The following is a 25,487-nucleotide window of genomic DNA, read 5'->3' as shown; positions in this document are numbered from 1 at the left end:
GCATGAAATTGGACTCACTCATAAATACCAGACACCTAAATTGTCCTGATTTTTCCTCTCGCCAAGAAACATGCATTCTTCCCTCAGAAGTTAACAAAGATCTATACAAAAACTCTCAACCTCCCTCCGTTAAAGCGAGTAAGAAAGAATTCTGTCCCACAAGAAAAAGTCAATGGGGTCAATTCAGGGCTGAGACCCATCTTTCATTAAAGTTTCATGGAAATCTGCGCGAGAGTAATCCTGCTGCAAGCAGACACAACATTCTTTGGTGCAGGTAAATATACAGTAATGATTATACATATACATTTACATTCACCCATTGAAATGATCTTTTCCATTGAAAGTCTCTGAAGAGCTACTGCATTTTCAGTTATTACAGCTATATTCAATTTTAGAGTTTGTAATTTATTATGTCAGGCTTTGGCATATGTCACTATAGCTTCTGTAGATACCATATCTGTGTGTGTTCATACAGCCAGGAACTTTACTAGTGCCCAAATCCAGTTCACTGATCTTCTTCTGGTGAAACTGAGGACCAGTTTCTGTGTGTCTCCTTTCCACAGATACTGAAGGATCCGTCTGAATCAGAAACGTCTCCTCCTCCATCAGAAACCACTTTGGTTTAGTTCAACCAATGATCTCAGAGCTCTTCCTGTCCAGAACTCTATCCAGGAACAGGAAACTCAGCACAAAGAAAGCAAAACAGGGCAGTGACAATGCCACCAACAATATTTTTAAAAATACCCCCATAAAAAAAAAATGGAATACTTAATGTTTGCATTCCTTAATTGACTATTCAGTCAATATTAAAATTTAGACAAGGTTGATTCTATTAATTTGTTACTTCCACCAAGGAGGTGGAAGGTCCCTGTCTTTGTTGGTCTGCTGGTTTGTCAGCAGGATTACACACCAACTACAGGACAGATTTGGATGGGTCTCGGCCCAGATTTCACCTAATTATCTTTTGGTGTAGATCCGGATAAAGGGACAGATACAGAAATGTGTTCTCACTTTATTCAATCGTGCATTATGGGGCTTTTTTAAAATCTGTATTCTTCCCACAAGGAACATTATTCCTTGAAAAGAAGCTTCCATACAGTTATAGGGGGGCTGCTGTCTAACATTGAGTGCAGTTGGATGTGGATTCAAAAACAAATTATTTATTTAGAATTATTTATCCACGACACAATGGAGATTTATACAAAGTAAATGTATAGTCATTTTCATTTTTTCAACACAAAGGCTTTAAAAAAATATAAGTATATGAGTTTGTTTTTTTCAGATGGCAGCAGGGTGAACAGACTGACTGGGGTGGGTGTTGTCTGGTCAGGTGACAAGGAAGCACACAGCGGCAAACGTCTGGATAGAGCCCTCATCTTCATCACTGAAGATGTATATTCCTAAAGACTGATGTTGTTATCCCGGCAGCATCTCTGAACATTTGGCTGTGCACTCAAAACAGTCCAGTACGGCTGCTGTAGCTCCAATCGTCCACACTTTTGACCCTCTTGATCAGCTGTGAGTAAACAGACAGAAGAAGGGAAACAGACCGAAGTGAGGACCTAGGAGGGCTTTGTAGCTGCTATAATAAAGATTCCATCCTGTTGTCTAGTCATACTGCTACGGATTACATCATACAATTCTTGTTGAGCTGTTTTTGAGTTTGCATCTGTGGGAACAGCAACAATAAAAATCACAGTAATCTCCACAGAGTCCTTGGTGAACATGTGGGCACAGCAGTCTCTGACTTCTCATTGCCGAGTAAGCCCGAGTCCCTTCCTGACAGACCATCTCCTCTCGAAGCTGAACAGAACCTTGTCCATGTGATCAGCAGCAAACTTCAGTCCAGCTTTCAGGTGCCGCGTCTGGAGCAAGGACTCATTTCTTGCAGGGCAGCCTCTCAGCTCGTGTTGGTGTAAACACTGACAGCTGTCTTCAAGAAGCTTCTAATATATAGCGGACTTGCTTTATGGTGGTTTTTGGTTGACTCGTGACCATCCTGGCCAGTTCTCTCTCAGAAGCAGGTGATAGCTCGTGTTTTCTTCCTGATCGTAGCAGTGACACAACTGTGCCACGTACTTTATACTTACAGTCTGTACAGTTCATCTTGGGACCTGTAACTGCTTTGAAATGGCTCCAAGTGACTTTCCTGACATGTTCAAATCAATAATGCACACTTTCAGATCAATGCTGAGCTCCTTCAACTTTCCTATTGTAGTGTTTATGGCTGAGTCTAATGGGTCTATCAAACAAGCCCTATTAAAATAGACCCAGAAAAGTCACCAGCTGTTACCGATCAGAATCACTCAGAACAAGTTGAGAAGCCCCGATACAAAGAACATTTGTTTGACACAACTTTCTATAATCGCCTAAATCGATAATTCAAGTTACTGTATGTATATTTCTGAGGTACCAGATCTGGGCACATGACTTCATAATTGAAACAAACTTCATGTTTTTTGTGACAAAGCATTTTGTTTTCATCTCGTTCCATCACAGAAAAAGTGAGAGCTGCATAAATCACTGGAATTGAAGACCGCCATGATACACATGTTCATTTTGTTCATAACTCAGCGATTAAAAAAATAAACATTTATTCCATGATCATTACAATAAACTTTTCAACATATATGATGTTACATTTGTGTAAATGTGTAACCAAAGTTTTCACACTATTCGTCCGAGGAAAATTGATTTGGGGTATTTGTCCCTAAGAGAGGCCCACTGAACAAAGAAATAATCTGATATTGGGTACAGGATCTTCCCTGTGAGCGACAGCGTCTGCACCCGGCAGATACTTTCAACATAAACTATAAGGACCTTCTTCATTCCCAGAATTCCAAGCAGGAGTCCTGCCGCACAAAGGGGAACGCACGTCCCCGGGCCGTTGCACAGCACCTGAAACAACACACACACAGACATGAGGGCGATGAGCACATTTCCAGGAAGTGACATAGGTTTCATAGAAAGCAGCCTCCGGGGGGGCTGCTTAACACATCTGTGACAGAGGTCTCATGGCACATGACAGAAACTGCTTCAAGGAACAATTCACTGTGGTACACATTTGCTGTGTTAAGATCAATATGTCTAATCCCTGTGTGTCCAGTACTGAGGCAGAATGCGAACTGAATTGTTTTTCCTCTCTTCTATAATAAAAGACAACTCTCACAGTGGGGATTCTGCTTTTGCCCAGTGGTCTCCAGTTGCTTTGTTCTGGGCTATCTGAGCCAGTGTCAAAATCTGAACACCAAATATATTTGGGTGTGGCTAACAACACACACATTATACGTGATATTATGTGTTTTTTCCCAAATACCTACACAGCTTCAAAATATTTACTTTTTTCCACTTATTCTCAGTCGCTCACAGTAGACTTTGGTGACTTCTATCCACCAGACCACTGCCATTCCAAAGTGTGAATGACGACAGATTTCATTGTGTCTGTGTGGTAACTGTTATTTCTATTATCCATATTGTACAAAGTTTGAGTAATTCATCAATTATTAAAATCCACTGGTTGCTTCCTGTATCATAGCTGAACCTTGACTCAAGGCTAAAATAGTCCTGTTACACAGTGGCTGGGACTTTTCTTTTTCTCTTGTCTGAAACAGTTGATATATTCACCTCCTCAAGGCCCCTTAAATAATTTGAAATGATCCGATGCAAAATAAATCCCTCTTTGATTGAACTGCTCACAGCATACTCCCACAATGTGTGAAGAGGGGCTACAGACATGACATGATTCAATCAGTCAAAATGGATAGTGCTGAAGGATAATACAGGAAATGATTCTCTGTGTGCTTGTTGTTGAAGCCTCAGGATTTAGAGAGTCCTGAACTATTTCAACCCAAACATGACTGAACTTAATTGTCCCTTAACTTTCAAGAGTGAAAAAATGGGAAGGAAAAATGAAGGCAGCTCAGTCAGACTTAGAGACAGAGGGGGAGGGGACGGTGATGGAGAAGTGGCCTCCGGCCTGAAGAAGGCCGAGGGAGTTGAAGGAGTTTGGGTTTACAGGAAACCAGACAGAGCTGCTTTAAAGTCTGGAGAAGTCATCATGCAGCTCCATGGTGCAGACCAAACAGCACTGTAATATCCTCTCTGCACTGCTCACTACACAGATCTGACCTGCCCTCTGCATTCGCCAAGCAGAACAGTTCCATCGTTCTTCCAGCTCAACAGAGAAAGAACGGTTGCTTTACAACCATAAAATGAAATGGTTCATGGAGCAGCGGATGCAAGCGTGAAGATTACAAACCTTTCCCTTGTTAACTTGTGAATTTGGGTGGTCAGTTCCCAAATTCTCACTGTGCAGTTAATTCAGCTAAATAATAAGTCATAAACATCAGCAGGTTTCACCGTTCAATCTGAAGAGCTCTCTGAATGCAGTAAGTGGAATTCTGGGGATGGAAATCTCATTTCCCCTTCCCACAGATTTCCAGGCACTGGATTCACATTGAGTTACGTAATGTGGTTATAGTCTGCTTTCTTACGGTAACTTGATTTCTTTCACCATATAAATTAGAAACCCAGTTCATACCGCTAGATTTCAGCTTGAGAAACCCTATTGTATATTAGGTACAGTTTATAGTTAATGTATAACAGCACTTGCTGTGGCAGGATTCCAAATCACTAGATGATGCGCCACTGCTCTAACCGGTTTACATTGGGCTGCAGTATAGCCAGCAGAGGCGCCCGAGCAGGATGTGTGGACTGAGCATGAGAGCCACTGCTCAGCATCAGACTCATTCAACAGCTAAACCATGAGCACAAAGAGGCCAGCAACAGCAGAGCCATGTACAGCCAGGATATTTTCACACACAACTCATTTAAGGGTCTATTGTGAACAAACCAGAGCTGATGTTATGCTATTGTATGAAATGTGTTTAATGGTAAGTTAAATGGTAATTATATAATCAATTTTGCCTTAAAATTCAGAGGGTGTATGGTCGTAAGAATATTTCCTTTTCGTTTCTTGTGTATTTATTGGACTAAAAAAAAAAGCCAAGATGGCATGTGGAATATAGCAAACTCACACACATCTACCAAATAAAACCTAGGTGGGGGGGGGTATGTGGAGGCCATGAGTCTGTAGAGAATTTCCCTTTTGCAAATCCCTCCACTGTTGCCATTCATATATTTTTTCACCATTTCTCCATTTTTCCTGTTTTTATTTTGCGGAAGTACATCTTTAGCTGAACTGGGGTGTAAAGATAATGATACAGTGAAGCCATTGGTGGCAAATGTATGACTTTATGATTTTGGGCAATGTGAATATGACTTGACAATTGACAGTTTAATTTCAAAAGGGTAATAGATGTTTGTAAAAGTCTTAAATTTGCTCTTCATTTTACTCACGTGTCTATTATATTCCATGTCAAAATATATGCACTTCTCATGTGTTTTGTGATGGCCTCTCTCGCCTGTGAAGATGTGTGAGTCAAGTGCCACCAGGACAAGAGGTCTGATCCACTTGTCAAATTGTCAAATTCATGTGATGAGACACAGCAGTTCAAAGTGTTTGCTGCAATCAGAACCTCTCTATAAAGCATACCAGTTATCTTATACATGTGGTCCAAAGGATGGAATTTCTGATGTCCCCATCAGGTTAAAGATGATCTGGCTCTCAGCAGCTGCAACAGTAACGTCCCCTTATGGCAGAATCACTGCCATGCTAATGAGAGAGGCTGAGGGTTCAATGACTGTTTCTCAGCAGTGCTGCAGTCATAAGCCTGACTGGAACATTCCTGTCATGACTGCTCTGGCACTAAGTCCCCAGCTTTGTTTCCAAACAGCCACCAATAACCAGAGGATTCTGCTGGACAGACATCCAGAGGGACCCGTCACAGCTCTGGAATCTGTTCTCACTACTCTGATCAGCTAAACATACAGTTCACAAATACCAGAGCCAAGCTACATTATCTGTACTTTAACAGAGGTGAAGCTGATGGATTTTTATTTAACTGACAAATGAGTTCTTACTGTTGTTTCCATTTCCCAGATTATTTAGTTTCCACAAAAACTAAGCTCTGACGGCAAGTTTACATCCTGCTAGTATAGTAAAGTTCCTGTAAATACTGTCACCGTGTTTTATAAGGTTTTCAAATGTAATTTTCAATGTTGTGAATAGCACAAATTTAATTCCAGTGTTAGCGTTTTTAGTGAAAAATAAACCATACCAATATAAAAGGATGACAATCAAGGGAGAGCAAAATGAGTCTCGAAAACTTGGGTTAACCAAAACATAAATAGACCCCTTAATTACACATCTAAACTAGGAACCAGTAAGGCTCACTTTAAAAAAAAAAACTAATTGGAAAAAAAAACAAAACAAAAAAAAAAACACCGACATCATCATCATGACGTGTACCGTGGCTTTCTGTGTGAATTACACATTACATTTGTTAGATATTTAATAGTTCAAAAACAGACATCACAATATAGAATTGCACATACTGTTGCAGCAAATTCACATATCAACATCAGAGGAGTTGGCAATACCCGGTGTGGGTTGTTGAAATTGCGCCATGAAGGAACAAACATAAAGCGAGAATATCTCACAAGACTCTGGGATGTCTTTACAATGAAACACTTGTCAGGCGAGACCCAGCAAACCTGAAACCACGTAACATTCAACTCTCCATCGTTGTGTGTTGCAGCATATAAAAACAGGACAAGCAGCATTCTTCATACCTGTTCCTCATTCACCACATTCTTGTAACTATACAGCCACTGAAGAAAAGAGTCAAATTAAGCTGTGTGGTAGCATGCAGTGAAACACAATAAAGCATGTGGAAATGTTGGCCACATACTCCTGAAAACTGCATTTCCTCCTGCATATACAGTAGATATTCTACGTAAAACTACACCAGTTGTAACACTTGTTTTGAATGGAATCAATGGCATTCAGCACAGATTAAGTTTTACGGTTCTAAATTTGATATAGTTAATACCTACTTGGAACGTCTTTCAAAAGCTGATCTATTTGAGAAAGAGGAAGTATAATTCAATGAGCATGATCTTGTGACGCAACCCAAGTTAAATGTCAGCATTGTTGTAAAGTTTCATAAGTCAAGATTTTTTCCGAGTTCATATTCTTATTATATCTACATATGGTGCCTGTAAGTGCTAGACGGAGTTGAATGGGTTTGTGTAAATCAATATTCAAAGCGTTACTTAAACAGTTTAGTATCGCACCTCTACAAAGACGAGGGACTCACAAGATACAGATTAGGAAAATAATGCTCACAGTCTGCAGATATAGAAGCTATCCTGACTCTTAGTCTTGTGTATGTGTCAAGGTCAGTTAGACCCTCCCTACCAGGGGGCACTCACCATATCAGGTCTGAGTCTGAACACCAGAGGAAGAGAGAACCGCAAAGCATTCAGAGTGCTGATAACAGAGGAACTCCAAGACTGATGGACCTCCCGGCTCCGTGGGATCCGACAGATGGTGAACTGGGGAACAAGGACAAATGTCCATCAGGGGCGCTCAGAGATGCTGCAGCGTTCATTGCAACAAATACAGATTCATCAGAAAGATTTTAACCTCCACAATGAAGGTTTTGTTTGTTCGCTGGTTTGTCAGTAGAAGTGCACACAAAGTACTGAACAGACAGTTGGATGGAGGATGGGTCTTGGCCTATAATAAACTACATTAAGTGTGGGTGCAGATCTGGAAAAAGGGGCGGATCCAGGATTTTTTTTGATGGAATACGTCAGCCATATTTAGGTGTCTGCTATCTATCAGTGAGTACAGTCTGATGCAGATCTTTATAAACATCTATTAATCTTCCACAACACAATGGAGATCATGACTCCATCTGCACTGTTTGTTGTCCTAGTGGTCGCTGTTACACAAGCACTGATCTTAAATCATGGTTAAGCGGTTATGGGTGGTTTCAAATTTAGAGTGATGCAGGACAAGCAAATGTGATACTGGATTAGGCTTGACTGAATTAAAGAGGGTTGTTGGGAGGTAAGCACTCTACTGAGTGAGAACTCATTTGGATAAACTGACTTTCAACTCTCATAACTCAGACTTCACAGGTGCTCACCAGCTCATTGTTAGAGTTTTCCAGTGAGTCCACACTTCCGCACAACAATAAAGGTTCAGTTCACCTATACTATACTGACATCAAGCCATGCAGATATTTGGTGAGATTTCTGTCTATAGCTCAATTTTTTCAATAAATATGGATGAAATTTCATTTGTGGGGCATTCAGCGAACCATATAACCACAACATTGTGACTGAGTACATCTGTTGCATGTCACTGTGTCAGCCCCCTCTCCCCAATATTTTCTATCCACGTCTGTCCTGTAAGCTGCTCGATAAAAGGTAAAATGGCAAAGAAAAGGAGTCTGGGAAAACATCTGAGGATTATCAGTGCCAGAGAAATAGAAGCACAGGTGACAAGTGCACTCATGCCACCTGCTGGTGCACATTCACACTGTGCCACAGACAGACCCTATGGGTTACTGTTCATTATATCTTTCATCGGCTTTACTGACAACTTTGGATTTTTGGTGTTAATTTGCACACTGCTCTGCAATGTCCACATTCACACATTCACCCCTGATTCTGACAAAGTATTACGTCATTTAACATTTATGTATGTAATATATAATATACACTTATGTGACTTGCTGAAAAGAGGATCTGTTTTTTTCTCTATTTTCAAAACAATATATAACATATGTAAAATGGTCTGCACAGAGAATCAGGGATATACTCCTACCCACCTACCATCCACACCCAAATACACCTGTATTCCCAGCTGTGTACCTGTGGGTCACGGTCTGAGTGTCGGTTTAAGTTTTCAAGGGTGCAGATTTTCTCCTCACTCATCCTGTCAGTGTCCGCGATGACATAGTGTCGAGGTGTGTAGGCTGCAGAGAGGCACTCCATTACCCGCAAGATCTCTGACGTGTGACCACCTGGACAACATTTAAGACACGCTGTTAAACGTGATGAAAGTACATGTGAACGCCAGCCCTGTCAGAGCTCAAGGCAACGACCTTCGGACTAACTAATCACATGGAACAAATTCATTATTCCAATTTTTTGTCACAGACCTTTCAGCATCTTTATAGAATATCTTCAGATTTACTGTGTCAGTAACAAAATGCCTAAAAGGTGGAGGCTGTCCACATAATTCTGGCCATGTGGTGTATCCACTCGCCTCATTACTATGAGATGAGATGAGCCAAAAAAAAAAGAGTAAGCAGCGTCAAACTTTTTTTTATGTTTTGCACGAGATCAAAATCGGGACTGTTCCATATACTGCTAACGTTACACCCCTATCTCCTCAAAACCTTGGTACAGCCCGGCATCATACGCATCGTTAGCGTGGAAGCTAAGGAAGTCGGCTAATGGCAGGCCGGGGAAACTTTGCTCCACTTGTTCGCCCTTTAGCGCTACAATTTAAAACAATGACTAGCACGCTTGGAAGTACAAGTTATCGCTATCGTGATAAGAACTGACTCGGGAACCAATTATGTTAACTGGTTATGACACACAAAAAAACAGCACATATCACAGGCATCGTGTAACATGGATGTAATTGAGTGTCATGAACGTTAACGGACCTGAACCCGCAACGATGAGAACAGCGACCGAACCTTTCGTTCCAGGCTTATAGTTTGGTCCACTTTTCAAAACAATATATAACCTGATAAGAAATAGCAAACATGTAAGTAGAACAGCTAACACAGCTCCTACCAGGACCGCCATGACGGCTACGGCGGCTCTCTAGGACAAAAACAGCTGCAGCGTATTTGCCGTCTCTATTCCCTGAATTCAGGCTTTCAGGCAGACGTTCGTTTCAAGCTGCGTAGCTACAAAGAGTGCCTCAAGTCATCGTTGGACGCTAAAATATTATGATGTGAAAAATACCGTTATGAGCTGATAGGATACAGTGTAACACCGCAAAACTGAAAACAATATTTTGATTTGCAATTGTTGCCAACCAGCTTATTCTGGCGAGACTCACTTTCCAGGGCATGGAGGATGCTTTCACTGGAGTGAGGTACATTCTCTGTGTGTGCATTTAAATATAAGGATAGTGTACAAAATATATACTGCAAACATTACACTGGCCCCAGGCTTTAAGGGGCCCCAAGCAGAATTGCCCCCTGCCCCCAGCTAAACGCAGCACCCATCCCAGCACTGCCGATATTAACTACATATATATTGTCAGTGCTCCATCATTTCTTCTTCATTTCTGTGCATCTAACTTACCATTATCAGCACTTACTGGTGACCTGGAAAAAACAAAATCAATCAGCATTTGTTGTAAACATGTTAACTGTTGTAATATGAAATGTGGAATAGTGCAGAACAGAATAAATCTATCTATCTATCTATCTATCTACGTGGAAATAACCTGGAAATATACAGGATATTGATAATTTGATCATATCATTTGGTGTATTTATTTTGTTGCGCTGTATTTTATAGTTTAATTCTGCTCAGATTGAGTACTGTTAGAGTCAGATCACATTACTACAGAAATGTAGTCAGTTACTGACAGAAATAACATCGCAATTTTGTAATTAGTAAACAGACTAAACAACACAAAATGTAACGTAATCTGAATACTTTTGGATGACTTTTCAATCTGGCGCACTTCAAAATCTCATATTAAAAACGATGGTTGCTGCCACAAATGTCTCCCTTTAAATGCCTCAAAACATTTCTAATGAAAACAAAATGCATTTTTCATAATATACACTCGTACGAATTATTTATTTATCACCAGTATTACAGTTAGAATAAAGTTATACCGGCAAGAATGACGACGATTTTTTTTTAAATTGCTGTATTTTAAAGACGTAATTATAAAACAATAAAGTAATCACTCACAGTGTGACTAGGCTACAATCTAATCACACATTAAAATGTATGTGTTATTTATTTATGTACGTTTAAATTTAACGTGTGCTGATAATAGGCACTTACTTTTTGTACTGTGATAATGTATATATGATTACATTGAATATGTTACTACCCAATACTTTTCACTGTAGTGTTTTATACATTTTCTTTGCCTGTACGTTGACCTTTTGCGTTTTAATACTGCTGGTTTATTTAAAGCAAAAAAAGCACATACTGAAAGTATACAGGCTATGCAAAACCTCGACACATTATTGGAGGGAAACTGGTATGTCCAATCTTCCTTACAGGACGTGAATGCAGCACGTGTTCAGACGGGAGGCTGAGCAGCATCAGGAGCAGGATGGCAGCTAGCAGCTGGTCCACGTCTCTGCGTTAACCGCATCATCCCTGCGAAGCTCGATGACAGGTGGGTAACACACCATCACGCTCATACGGTGTGTGTGTGTGTGTGTGTGTGTGTGTGTGTGTGTGTGTGTGTGTGTGTGTGTGTTGTCTCAGTGTCAGCGTTAAGTGTGAATCAGTAAACGTGTGTGCGTGCTGTCATCAGCCGCTGTGTATGTTGCGCGGCTTCATGGAAGAGCAGCAGCAGCGGCGGCGGTGCTGCAGAGCTACAGGTGCACACAGACAGACAGACAGACAGACAGACAGACAGGCTGCCTGCACACACACGGCCGCGTCCTTCAACGCACCACTGTCTCTGCAGGCACAAGGTCAGGAGGAGACGCAGCTGCTCCCGGAGGATGGATGTCCTATGATCGGCTTTCACCGAGCTGCTGGAGCAGATGATGGATAGCTATTGTAGGACAGCAACCGCCGCCCCCCAATACACACACACACACACACACACACACACACACACACACACACACACACACACACACACACACGCACACACGGACACAAGCACTTACAAACTAACAAACTAAATGCAGAACGCTACACGGATCAATAGAATAGCCTACAGTCAAAGTGACAGTGAAGTGATCCTTAGGGCAGTTCCAGTACTGTGTAATGAAAAGCAGCATATCAGATGTTTAGGCATTCATCATAATCGGTCCTTGAATAATATTAGTGCTTTCTAATGAGGGACATTGTCCAGATGCAAATGATGCCCAACTTTAGGAAGACTTTAAAAGTTACAGCTTGGCCTCAGAACTGCAGAACCTGTCCAGGAGTTAAGCCTAAATGGTCCCTGGAGGATGTGTCCAGCCATAACCTGGCTACTTAACTGATCTATAACTCATTAGTACACGATTTACCATCCTACCAACATATTTAATCAGATATTAATTAATCTGAAAATAAATCAAAGAGAAAACAGGCCACTGTAATTTAAGAAAAGTTGCTGGTGTATATTGTGTTAGCATGATTTAGTTTTCAGTCATTTTAAATAAACATCATTTACGTTCATTTGTATTGTGAAACTGACTGGTGTCGTTGTGAGCAAATGGTTTGCTAATGGCAAAAATATGATATGTAGGATTTCTGCATTAAAGCGTCTAAAACCAATGAGACCATATTTTGCGATGTGTAATGACATCGTCCCAGATGTTTCCAGCAATGTTCAAACCGAGAGAAATCTACAAGTTTACTCAAGGGAAATGTACTGTATACTCTACTTGGTCGCCTGCCATTATAAATTTGAGGACAGAGTCAGAGAGCGAGGAAGGAGGGAGATGAATGAGACTAAACATAATCGGAATAAAACTTTAAAAAAAAAAAAAAACATCATCCCCAAATTTTTATGCTTGAGCATACACACTAGCCATAAGCACCCAGGACTTTTTTTAGACCAAACTGTGTTTTTAACATTCCTCTGAAAAGACATGATGAGCCCACGTTCAGCGTGTGTTCTCTTTTAAACAAATCTTTTATCATAAATGATGTAATTTTAGACAACAACCTAGACAGAATTCTCCTGACAGAGACATGGCTTGGCACTGATGCACCTGTTGTTCTCACTGAGGCTTCCCCACTAAATTTTAACTTTCTGTTCTCTACAAGAGGGGGACAAAATGGAGGTGGAACGGCATCAATCACTAAAGACACCATGTTAATCAAATCAAATGAAGTCTTCTTTAACAAATATTAATCATTTGAATACCGTGCCTTTGTTTTTAGCAGCCCCCCCATCCTCTGTATGACAGTCTACAGACCACCCCGCTAGTCCACCTCTTTTAACAGTGAATTCTCAGAGCTACTGTCAATAACCCATAGAAATTATAACAGAATATTAATAACCATTTTTTTCAATTCACCCATAGATAATTCATCAGATCCAATTTTGAGAGAATTTTTTACATTGTCTAGATTTTTATCAGCATGTCACGCAGCCGACCCACAGCAGGGGGCGCACCCTGGACCTGGTCATAACCTATGGCCTGTCCATTGGTGCGCCTTCTGTTGTGGGCCTGGCTGTGTCTGACCACTTGTGTGTGTTTTTTTACAATCACCAGTGTCAAATGTGTGTTTGAATGCAACCTCTCACTAAACTCAGCGCTCACCAGAAATCCTGTCAACGACCACGGTAGTTGTTTTTTGAATGAGAAGTGATAAATTGTGCATTTAAAGTTTCATTAAATGAAAGGCAACAACTCTGAATATCTGTAGCATTCATTGGAGGCCTCTGTTGATCGCTTTGAATGATTTCATCATTCCTGCCACAGGAAATCTTGGCGCCAATTATTTGTAGGACTCCTCAAATGACTTCTCCAAAAAATCTCATCTGTTAATGTTGCTTTAATTCTCACCTGCTTTACATTTTCTCTTACCTCCTAGAACCACTGAAATCCTTCTTAGCATAAAACCACTGAAGAGGAAGTGACAGGGAGGAAGGATGGACTCCATTACTATGATGGGCAGCTGCAGGAGCCCTTTGTTCCTTACAGCCTCCTCCTCCCACCACCTCCACCATGCCCGGGGTTGTTTCCTCCGCAACGGCATGAAGAGCGGAGCTGGAGATGCTGGGACTGCTCGTCTGCCTGCCCAGCCCACTGTGGCCATCCTGGGCTCAGGTGACTTCTCCAAGTGCCTGACCATTCGCCTGCTGCGCTGTGGCTTCCATGTGGTGGTGGGCAGCCGCCATCCCAAAATGGCCGCCCAGTCATTCCCCCATGTGGTGGATGTGACGCACCATGAAGATGCTGTCGGGAAGGCCAGCATTCTGTTTCTGGCAATCCGCCGTGAGCACTACTCTATCCTGTGGGACCTCAAACACCTTCTGGAAGGTAGATCACAACACACACACGCACACACACACACACACACTTGCTAATGCTAGTTTAAAGTACTGGTAAGAAGACATTTTTTTAAGATAAGATCATGTGTATGAAAGAGCAGATTTTTTTTTTTTTTTTTTTTCAATTATACAGTGTAGTAATAGACTTAGGCTAGTAGGATTGTAAGCTCTTTGATTACTCTGATGCACAGCCTACACTATAGTGACACTATAGTCACTCTCTCTGTAGTCAAGGAACTTTTCTGATTTTCTTCTGTCTTAAATAAACTACATGAAACTACATTGAAATATTTTGTGGCCACCGTAATCGCTCAGCCTTCCCACACTGGCCATGTAGTGGTCCTTTTTCAGTGTGATTTCAGTGTGAGAAAAGAGGGACGAAATCCACAATCAGACTAATCAGTGAGGATCTTCTGGAGTTAAAACCGCATCTCTTCTTCATGTTTCCCAAGACAATGTTCGGCTGCTGAGCTGCAGTGGTAACGTCACGCGAAGAGGAAGCAACACGAACAGACTGTCTCAGACTGTAGAAGCCTCTAATTAGTCTCAGCTGAACTTAAGATGCACTAGAGAAGGTGCTCCTCATGGCCAGTCTCTGAAAATACATATTAACACAAGTCCAATAACTTATAGGTTATAGACATTTGTTAAATGAGAACATTTGATTTACACAACTTTGTTGATAGTCTGCCCAAGATTCCTTGGAATCATGTGAGCTAAGTCATGTCACACTAAATCACTGTGTGGCACCTATCAATAATGGCAAACTACTCAGCTAACTATGTGTTACTGAAACATGTTGGCCAGTTTGCTGCTTTATTTTCACGTGTGCAGGGACATTCGCATGTCCCGCAATAGATTGTTCTTAAGCAAGAGACATACCATCTACCTACCGCCCAGATAAGATTAAAGGGAAGGTTCTGGTATTTTTTAACCTTGGCATATTTACATGTTCTGTTGTGTAAATGACTCACACTAACCAAATGTATTAGAAGTGGTCCTGTATATTCCCTTGGTTGGCAGCTACAACATGTTGCGGTGGCTGCAATGTAATCTTTGAGGAAATTCTAACTATCAGTTACATCCACAAAAAGTTCTTGTTTTTGCCACTGACAGGCTGAGGTTGTTATTCCAAGTGTCTGACAATGTTACGGAAATGATATCTTCAGATAGATCGTTAGATTATAAGATCTGTTTCGTAACTAGAGACAGTCTTGCTCTGAAATCTTGCAAAGTGCGAGTTGTGTCCCTTCCACATGTATGTTCTAAACTTATTCCTATACCTTATTATTGCATGCATGATAACAAGATATATACTGTTTATCAGCCTTCATGGTTGCTATTGCAGGCTGCCCTACATGTGAGTGTAGGCCTGGTTAATGCAAGAGCATTTTATACATAGGCGCAGAATTGCGTATAGACCGTATGGAGGTGTAAATACCAATCTCAAAAGATGGTTGAAATCTCCACGCCAACATTAAGGCTGAAGGGAAAAAAATGTGCCTCATGCGGTACTCAAAGCATTAAATCCTTTCCCACTTCGGCAAGTGTTAGTGTTAAGTGTTAGCTAGTTGTAATATTAAAAGTAGGCCTAGTGAATACTACTGATCTTCTGCAGGATTTGAATCGTGCTGTGTCACTTCTCACAGCATCAGTATTGTATTTATCAGGTGACAGAGGAACCCCGGCCAGGTTGTAGCTCATATAGGGAAGATTCAGGGCTACAGGTACATTTGACATGGTGCTACACTAAAGGATTTAATGCATATGTTTGATTGCTTATGTACAGTAGGTAATGCATTCACAAAGTTAATGTCAGGTTGGCATCATGTGTTATTTAATAAGGGTGCTGCAGCAGTCTTGCCTGGTTGTAGGCTAGGTCAGGGAGAAGCCAGGTGGAGTCACAGGTGAGACCTCAACATAGGCTATAACACTATAATGTAATCCAAATGTACATTTGTTTTTCCACAAAATATAAAATGTGTAATTATTAACTTTAAAAATGTGAGGTTGCCTGCCTGCATATTTTCACATGCAATCATAGAGAGTGGTTCATTATATAATGTGGTCTATTTCTAAGGAAACTGGTCCAGCTGTAGACAGCTGTTGTTAATCTATGTATAATGCAAAGTTTAATGCAGTGGTTTGCAGTATAATGCAATGTAATGTAATGTACTATGACTGAAGTAAATGGGGGGCGGGGGGTGACTGGCTATGTCCCCACTGATGTCAAAATCAGACCTACACCCTTGATTTTATATGGTATACTATATGTAACAGACGGTCACTGCTCTATCTCAGAGGCCATCACAGAGGCCTATTGTGCCGCTGCAGTTGTAGTTGACAACCCAAGCTTAGTATGATCTTCATAATATAGAGGTCATGTGTATTTGTCTTTTTGTCCTGCAGGCAAAATCCTAGTGGATGTGAGTAACAACAGGAGGGTGAACCAGTATCCGGAGTCTAATGCTGAATATCTGGCTTCACTGCTGCCGGAATCCATTGTGGTTAAAGGCTTCAATGTCATCTCAGCCTGGGCTATGCAGCAGAGCTGCCCCAAAGATGCCAGCACACAGGTGAAATCAAACTAATTCTATTCTGTAATTTTTATTGTCCACTTTAATGGAAATGTTCAACACAAGTACATAAAGGCACAAAAGCACGGCATACCAATAAAAAACAAATATACAGTAAAGCAAATGAGTCAAAAGCAGGAAACAGGTTATATACCAGAGGTAGAAGTGTTTCCTGATGCAGTCATTCTGTGTTCACTGCCAGTATTGTATGGGGAATAACATACCTGTTGTATATGTTCTGGTGGGCCTTTGGGACCCTGAATGAATGAATGGCCAGATGGTAGCAACCCAAAGTCTGAGCGCAGTGGGTGTGAAATTTAGGACATTGCCTGTCTGTAGATAATATCAAATTATACAACAAATGCAAAATGGTGTCACGTTGAGTAGATATAAGGAAAATGTAGGCTGAAAAGGCAACATAATTCCAGACGGACTTCAAACTAAAAGTCCAAATAATCTGTAATAACAAGGGTTTTCAATCTTCTTTCAAATCACCCACAGATTTGCTCAAAATACTATTCCACCAGGTTGTAATACCAACCTGTTGACCTAAATGTTGAATGAAAGAAAAGATGCAGGAAAAATATAAGGTAACTTCTGAGATGCATTTAAAGGAATTCATGTTATCTTATTGCCCAGAAATCCCACGAAAGGGCAAAACCAATGTTTTATTCCGGCTCTTAGTGCTTCCCTACCTTCTCTGTGGCTCTCAACCCTAGGCCAGCTGATTCCTAGAGAGGATGTAAATCTTTTTAAATACCTTATAATGTACATGGCATTGGTATAGTATTTTATTCTTATAAATATTTCAAAAAAAGGCTTTCAGTGCATTCCTAAAGCAACTGCAACTTAAGCAGTCCGTCTCACTGTTCTGTGTAGGTGTTCATTTGCAGTGACTCAGTGGAGGCTAGACAGCAGATAATGGAGCTTGCCCGCCATCTCAACTTCCAGCCTGTGGATATGGGCACCCTGTCATCTTCGCGAGACGTTGAGAACATGCCCATACAGTTATTTCCTGGCTGGAAGGGCCCCGTCCTCGCTGCTGTGGCCCTCTCCATCTTCTTTTTTGCGTACTCTTTTGTGCGAGATATCATCCACCCTTACGTGAAATATAAGCAGAGTGACTTCTACAAGATTCCCATGGAGATGGTGAACCGAACACTGCCCACAGTTGCCATCACTCTCTTGGCCCTGGTGTACCTGGCAGGCCAGCTGGCGGCTGCCCACCAGCTCTACTATGGTACCAAGTACAGGCATTTCCCACACTGGCTGGAGGGCTGGCTCCAGAGCCGGAAACAGCTGGGCCTGCTCAGCTTCTTCCTGGCTGCTGTCCACGTTCTCTACAGCCTCTGTCTGCCCATGAGGAGGTCTGAGAGGTACCTGCTGCTCAACACCGCCTACCAGCAGGTCAGTGGGGTGTCCACATTGATACTCAAAATTTTACCTTCCACCCACACAAAACTTGCAGTATCTACAAAAATGAAAGACAAATGTCAACATTTTGAGAAATGTCATTATACATGAAATTGCCAGGCTCAGGTTTCCCCTGCTTCAAGCATTTGTCCTCACTATGTCGTCTAACCTTGTCCGCTGTGGGCTGAACACACAGTGACAGACCAATATCCATCTTCTCTTCTCTCACACGTAGACTATGTCATCCACTTACCAAGGCGTTGGAGGTTTGATCCCCACCCCTTTACTTTTTGACATGTCAAATGTCCTTGTGCAGCTTGGACACTGGTCCCCAAATTACTCCCGGTTGTCAAGTTCCCTGCGCAGTATGACATGCATCGAAACATGAGTGTGTGTGCGTGAATGGGTGAATGAGCATCAACTGGCTCGCCAAGTCCCTGAAATTTTACAGAGCAGTACAGTAATTCTTTGTGACCATGCATAAAACAAAAAAAAAAGAAAGAAAGATGATGATTGTGGTGAATTCCATCTTGAACGTCCTATGTGTTGGCAGGTTCATGCTAATGTGGAGAACGCATGGAACGAGGAGGAGGTTTGGAGGGTGGAGATGTACGTGTCCTTTGGGATCATGAGCCTTGGACTTCTGTCTCTGCTGGCGATCACCTCCATCCCCTCTGTCAGCAATACGCTCAACTGGAGGGAATTTGGCTTCATACAGGTACAAACATCTAGTATAGAGCAGGGGTTCACAAACACTGGATTACTTTGATACTTTGAAGGATGCTTACAACCATTTTAACATGATAATAAGCATGTTTATGCAAGTTTCAAACCACTAAAACTTGATTTCTTTCATATTGCCAGTGGATGGATTTGACTTTCTTTTTCTTTTTTCCGGTGTGCCACGTTCGATGTCTCAAATGCAAAATCAGGGAAACAGGATGTCGTGTGCAGAAGTGTAATATGCCTGTGCATATACTGTCTTTTATATGGGAATACAGTCTGTATTTAAACATAGAAGACTCCCCGATCTGCATGGGCTTACAAATATAAATGTTATGCTTAATTGCTGTCTACTGGTGTTTATTAAAGACCCCTACCAAAGCTGTATTAAGCCTCCTTTAAAGTTATTTAGACAGAGAAGAGTAGTAAGCAGTGGACCATAGACCTCATCAGACTGCATCCAGAGACCTTAAGATAAGGTTTTGTAAAAATCTTAATAACATTCTGATAGACACATCAGTTTTTGATGATGGAAGTAGCTACAGAGTAAGAAATCTTCTTTCTGATCTCTTTTGAGAGTTTCACATGTTGAGCAGCGATGTTATGACGTCTGTTGAATTTAAGGCGTTGGCTTTATACAACTTTTTCGTTGTCACAGGTTTTTTTGTTTTTGTTTATTTATGATGACAAACGTGATACACAAGGAAAAAGAAAAAACTAGAAAGGAAAACTCGTCCAAGGAAAAGCCTTTTTGAGCAGCTTTACCTTCATATATAGGCTAATTCTGGTATAAAAGTGTTATGTGGATGAAACACCCACGACCTCTGCAGGATACTAATAGTGATTTTTTTAAATATTGAATGTAGACAGTTGCGCTGTTATACTGTTTGACCACACTGCGTTGCCGTACCTGGCGAGAGTCTCATGAGAGCTGGAGAGTTAACACCGGGACTTGAGCTCTCAGCCACACGGTGGCTGTACCTATGTTTCCCTGCAGGCTCCTACTGTTACGAAAGAACGCCGTTCAACGTTTCATATGACTCCCAGTCATTAAACAACATGGCGTCAGAAGTGGTATTCCACTCAGCGTGACATTCCCCCGGACAGCTCTCCGGAGCCGGCGCAGACAAAGCATGCAACTACCGCCAGCGTGGATGCCGTGCAGATAAAGCACAGTGGCAAATTCAAGGGCAAAATGAAACATGACACGAAGAAGAGAGCCATGGAACAAATATTCGCAGGGTATCCATGTGCCATAATTGTGGATGACATCATCGTGGGTGGCAATGGAGTAGAGGAGCATGACAAAAACCTAAAGAAGGTGCTGGACCGAGCCAGACAAGTGAAGCTCAGGCTTGATCCAAAAAAGTGCAAGTTCAGGCTCAGAGACATGAACTATGTTGAACATGTGTTTACAGACAAAGGACTTAAGCCTGATCGGACAGAAATCACAGCAATCGGTGAAATGCCACCCCCAGAGGACAAGACAGCTCTCCAACGCTTCCTTGGAATGGTCAACTATCTGGGGAAATTCATTCCTAACCTGAGTGAACTGTCAACACCACTACGCCAGCCAATAGTGTGGAACTGGACACAGCATCAGCAAGAAGCTTTTGACAAACTCAAGGCGTGCATCTCCAGTCCACCTGTGCTTCATTACTACGACGTGCAAAAACCAGTGACTCTCACCTGTGATGCATCACAACGCGGTCTAGAAGCTGCCTGCCTACAGGCGAACCTGTGGCATATGCATCACGCACACTGACCCAAACAGAGGTTAGATATGCACAGATAGAGAAGGAGTTACTAGCTGTGGTCTTCGCACGTTGCAAGTTCTATGACTATATCTATGGTAAACCAGCTGTGATTGAAACTGACCACCATCCTCTGGTTACAATTCCTAACAAATCCTTTCACACAGTCCCAGCATGTCTGCAACGCTGCAAAAATTCAACTTGACTTTCATCTACAAGAAGGGGAGGCACCTTTACCTGGCTGACAACCTTTCACGTGCACCAATGTGCAACATGTCCCCTCAAAAAGAGGAGCAGCATGATTTTGAAGCGATGGCAGTTCAGCTGATCTCCCCACAGCGGCTCGAGGAACTCAGGAAACACACAGCTGAGGACACGACCCTCCAAACACTCTCCAGCTTCGGCCAAGACGTTCATGTAGCATTCCTGCACAGGTGAGACCATTCTTTGGTTTCCGCGATGAACTCTGTGTTGAAAACAACATCATCATGAGAGGATGCAGAACAGTCATACCCGCATCGCTGCATTCTGAATATCTCAAAGCGTTACATAAAGGGCACCCAGGCACTGATCGCACGAAAAGGAGGGCAAGGGAAAGTGTGTTCTGGCTGTCACTAAATGAGGACATTGAGACCACTACTCAGGCATGCAGCATCTGCAACAGCCTGAAGCCTCACCAACAAAAAGAACCACTAAAAGTACATGCAGCTCCCGATCTGTCATGGTCTATTGTTGCTACAGACGTATTTGAATGAATATTTGAACAACCAACATTAGCTTGTGCTTGTTGACTCATACTCCGGATGGTTTGAAATCGACCAGCTCAACAGTTTATCATCCCTGGGTGAAATCAACAAGCCAAAACGGCACTTCTCGACTCATGGCATACCACAGAAGCTGTACTCAGACAATGGCACCCAGTTTAAGAGCCAAACTTCTGTGACTTTGCCAGATCTTGGAACGTGACCAGTAGTCCTGAATACCCTCAGTCCAATGGTCTCAGCGAAAGAGCAATGAGGAGTGCGAAAAAAAACCTAGACGGAACAGACTTCTGTCTGAACCTGCTGAACCTAAGGAACATGCCATGGGACAAGATCCCCGGTTCACCTGCACAGAGACTTTTGTCCAGACGGACTCGAACAACTCTGCCTATCAGCAAACAGATGCTAGAGCCAGCTGCACCGACAACAGCCAGCATCAAAGCCCAGCTGACAAAGAAGTGCAGAGTACAAAAACAATACTGATGACAATGCAGCCTGAATTGTTAATGTATCTCATTTTGTATTCTGTTCTATAGCATTACCTTTTCTTACACTATTTTGGTTAAGGACCAAAGCTAAAGAGGGAGGATGCAGGCAGATGCAGTGTTATACTGTTTGACCACACTGCGTTGCCGTACCTGGCGAGAGTCTCATTGGACACACGGTGGCTGTACCTATGTTTCCCTGCAGGCTCCTACTGTTACGAATGAACACTGTTCAACGTTTCATATGACTCCCAGTCATTAAACAACATTGAAGAAAAAATCCAGGTATTACTGGGTGTTAGTAGTTTTCTTGTCCAATGAGAAATGAATATAAATCACACAGGAAAATGATATGTAACAAATCTGTGCCCAATTATGTTATGGCTTAAAGAAAAAATAGGACAGTGCCTTATAACGATTGTCATGAGCTGTATGTCACAGCTGCTGCTGCCTGTTAGTGTTAATTTCTTCCACTTTTTCTTTGCCAAGCTGGCTAAAAGTCTGGATATTTTAGTATAGTTTTAGTCAGTGAAAACTGTTGAAAGTCCTGAACTCTTTTTATTCAATTTAGTCTTTTGCTGTCATCAGATTGAATTAAACATTTCAGTCATTTATAGTCAACCAAAACGATTGATGTTATTATCTCAGATTAAGTGTTTGTACAGTGGAAAAGGGAGCTGTTTTTTTTTTATTTTTGACTGTTTGATTTAAACTTAAAGAATATTACTTGTATAAAATTGTTGACAAGATACAATTTGTCTTTAGGTTAGGTATATCAATCCATAGTGTGTCCTTTAAAATAAGATACTGTAAATGTAATTCTTCGTAATATATAAATAAGAGGTGCAATGACTTAGAAGCTGCTGGAAGACAGCTGCCAGTGTCCACAGTCAGGTGTGTTTCACACCAACATGACTGAGAGGCTGCTGTGTTAGAAAGAAGCTCTTGATCCAGACATGGCACCTTAAAGCTGGACTGAAGTTTGCTGCTGATCACAGGGACAAAGTGAAAACCTTCTGGAGGAAAACTCTGTGGTCACATGAAACAGACACTGAGTTGTTTGGTCACAATGAGCAGCAATATGTTTGGAGGAGAGGAGGTGAGGCCTTTCACCCCAAGGACACCACACCTACTGTCAGGCATGGTGCTGGTAGTATTACACTGTGGGGCTGTTCTGCTGTCAGTGGATCTGCTGCTCTAAAGAAACTAAATGGAATCATGAAGAAGGAGGATTACCTCCAAATCTTCAGGAAAACCTCAAATCATCAGCAGACTGGCTCCTGGGTGCAGTTGGGTGTTTCAACAGGACAATGATCCCAACACTCATCACAAGTGGTAAAGGAATGGATCAAACAGGCTGAACTGAGGTTTTGGAGTGGCCCTCCTAAAGTTAAATTAAATTGATTATTAAACCAAACTTCATTAATGTTTTTGTGTCAAGGTAGTTTGTGTTCCACTCAGTCCATCGCAGAAACATGAGAGTGGTGGAAATGTTCCTCTACAAGTGGCTGTAGACTTGTGACCACAGCTGTGTGCTCTGTTTCAAATACATTTGAATGTAAAAAAGGGTTAGGGTTAGGGAAGACAAATAAACACAACATCTTATTATTATTATTATTATTATTATTATTAGTAGTAGTAGTAGTAGTAGTAGTAGTAGTAGTAGTAGTATAGCATTAGTATTAGTATCATTTAAATACATCCTAGATAAGTTAGCTGCTCAGGTGTTACATGCTGTTGTTGATGGATGCAATGAGTATGTCATTTACCTAGTTAGCTTGCTAGTTTCAGACTGAAGCACCTAAAATGCCTTAAATGAACTATAAATATAGCTAAATCATCCAACTATCATCTCATACACGTACCCCTGCTGCCCCCCACAACGCACCGCATGGTCTGAAACAAGTAAAGTAAGCAGAAGGCTAAGATGGCAAACTGCAAAGGGGTAAGTTTGCTGTGTGTAACACAGAGTGAATGAAGTTTTTTCATATGTAAATGTGTCGCCTAAACTGGAGTCGTGTGTCTGAACTGTCTTTGCTCCAGTCCACTCTGGGATACATCGCCCTGCTCATCGCCACCTTCCACGGCCTGCTGTTTGGCTGGAAGCGAGCCTTCGAGGAGGAGGCCTACCATTTCTACCTGCCCCCCAACTTTGTGGTGGCGCTGGCCTTGCCAGTGTGTGTTATAATGGGGAAGGTGCTGATGCTGCTCCCCTGTGTGGCCCGCAAGCTCCACCAGATCCGCCGGGGCCTGGACAGCAGTCAGTATCGGTGCCAGCGCCTGGAACCGGTGGGCTCTGCTGTCCAGGTTTCACCTGAGAGAGTTACCATCATGTGATCTACTCCCCTACTGGGATTTTCACATATACTGCCATAGTTATCTGTTTTGTTGAACACTAATTATTCATATGATTCTCATTGGAGGGACAGTTTCATTCTTTAAGACTGAATTGTGTACTTGTGTACTTATTACTTATACCTGTTCTGATTGACTAGTGACCACCTTGTATTACTATCATGTTGCTGTTTGCCCATCTAGGCTGTGAAACTGAATATTCTTCCCATGACAGTATGCCTGTTTTTTTCCAGGTACTTTGCTCCCCATGTTTCGGCAGACATAACACTGAGATAGTGAGTGTTCGTTATTACTTTAAAGGGCAACTTCACCAATTTTACACATAAAGTTTATTGTACGGTACTAGTTCTGCTTGGACTATCAAAACCGTAGTGCAGTATCGTCTGTGGCTCTGGGGGAGCTTCTTTAGGTCCAGGAAAATAACCCTGATCATGTCACAATCATGTCAAGGAGGCTGGAGAATACATATTTATAACAGGAAGCCTGCATTTACGGGGGCAAAGATTAAAAGATGTAGGTGGTTTCTTATAGAGACTGGCAGGGATTGTCAGATGAAAAGTCACTTTTTATTGCAGAGAAGCACTGGATCCAAAGTTTCAGACCCATTCTAGGGTATAGTCACAGAGGCTCTATCAGTTGTTACTATTATGTCCTTTAGTTCTTCGTTACAGTGACAATGCCACGTTGGAAACTGCCAAGTTTTGATGTTTATTTTTTGATTCTGCAATATCTGTTTTTTTTCTGTCTGCCTGTATTAATGTAAGACTGAATATTTTGAATATGAATATATGTCCCATTCTTATTAATGAGATCCATGGCTTCGATTAAGAATTTTCTGTTTTTAAACACTGTCTTGTTCGTGATGGATAACGCAGGCAGTGCAACTGAAGCTGATAACAGGACCTGATGCAGTTGGTGCAGTCTCGTGACACTTACCGTATATGCCAGATGACAAGGTCCTTTTTTGTGAATTTAGGTCTGTGTGTACCATTACAATCAGTGCTGTTACTCTGAAAATGTCACATTGAGCTGATGTAAATCTTTGCCATTCAACATGCCCTGTCATCTTGTACACAGTATGTTACCGTAAGACACTGCAGTTTCCCACAGCAGGAGGATTACCAATGACCAGTCACCAGTAAATGTACTTGACTCTCCTTTCATGAGCTCACACAATGAACAACACCATGTCACCAAGTGAAAGCACTACCATGCAGCAGTAAGCTATATAACTGTAACAGGAAATAAAGCAAAATGTGATATTCACTGTGATGGATAATCTA

At 41.7% G+C, this 25,487-nt stretch overlaps 2 protein-coding genes and 1 long non-coding RNA gene across 8 annotated transcripts; 2 read left to right on the top strand and 1 right to left on the bottom strand.

Moving 5' to 3' along the window:
- Positions 1-147: 147 nt before the first annotated feature.
- On the top strand, positions 148-2,586 carry LOC119008865. The gene is made up of 2 exons (XR_005071574.1): positions 148-274; positions 564-2,586. It is a non-coding gene; the product is annotated as an uncharacterized LOC119008865 (long non-coding RNA).
- On the bottom strand, positions 2,530-9,833 carry alg14 (ALG14 UDP-N-acetylglucosaminyltransferase subunit). 2 transcript variants are annotated; one of them, XM_037079570.1, is made up of 4 exons: positions 9,591-9,833; positions 8,788-8,939; positions 7,336-7,458; positions 2,530-2,898 (listed from the first exon to the last, which is right to left on the bottom strand). In XM_037079570.1, the coding sequence occupies exons 1-4, from the start codon at positions 9,733-9,735 to the stop codon at positions 2,668-2,670; spliced, it is 651 nt and encodes a 216-aa protein (XP_036935465.1). In that variant the 5' UTR covers positions 9,736-9,833; the 3' UTR covers positions 2,530-2,667. The 2 variants fall into 2 exon arrangements, with proteins under 2 accessions (XP_036935465.1, XP_036935466.1); XM_037079571.1 differs by lacking the exon at positions 9,591-9,833 and adding an exon at positions 9,078-9,215.
- On the top strand, positions 9,833-25,487 carry steap2 (STEAP family member 2, metalloreductase). 5 transcript variants are annotated; one of them, XM_037079553.1, is made up of 8 exons: positions 9,833-10,030; positions 11,187-11,305; positions 11,603-11,697; positions 13,678-14,126; positions 16,547-16,713; positions 17,593-18,120; positions 18,680-18,844; positions 23,893-25,487. In XM_037079553.1, exons 4-8 carry the CDS (start codon positions 13,736-13,738, stop codon positions 24,184-24,186), a joined length of 1,545 nt encoding a protein of 514 aa, XP_036935448.1. In that variant the 5' UTR covers positions 9,833-10,030; positions 11,187-11,305; positions 11,603-11,697; positions 13,678-13,735; the 3' UTR covers positions 24,187-25,487. The 5 variants fall into 5 exon arrangements, with proteins under 5 accessions (XP_036935448.1, XP_036935447.1, XP_036935450.1 ...); XM_037079552.1 differs by lacking the exon at positions 11,603-11,697; XM_037079555.1 differs by lacking the exons at positions 11,603-11,697; positions 23,893-25,487 and adding an exon at positions 19,847-22,538.

The sequence above is a fragment of the Acanthopagrus latus genome, chromosome 19 (genome assembly GCF_904848185.1).
Source record: "Acanthopagrus latus isolate v.2019 chromosome 19, fAcaLat1.1, whole genome shotgun sequence".
NCBI lineage: Eukaryota > Metazoa > Chordata > Actinopteri > Spariformes > Sparidae > Acanthopagrus > Acanthopagrus latus.
This window is presented reverse-complemented; position numbering and strand designations above follow the sequence as displayed.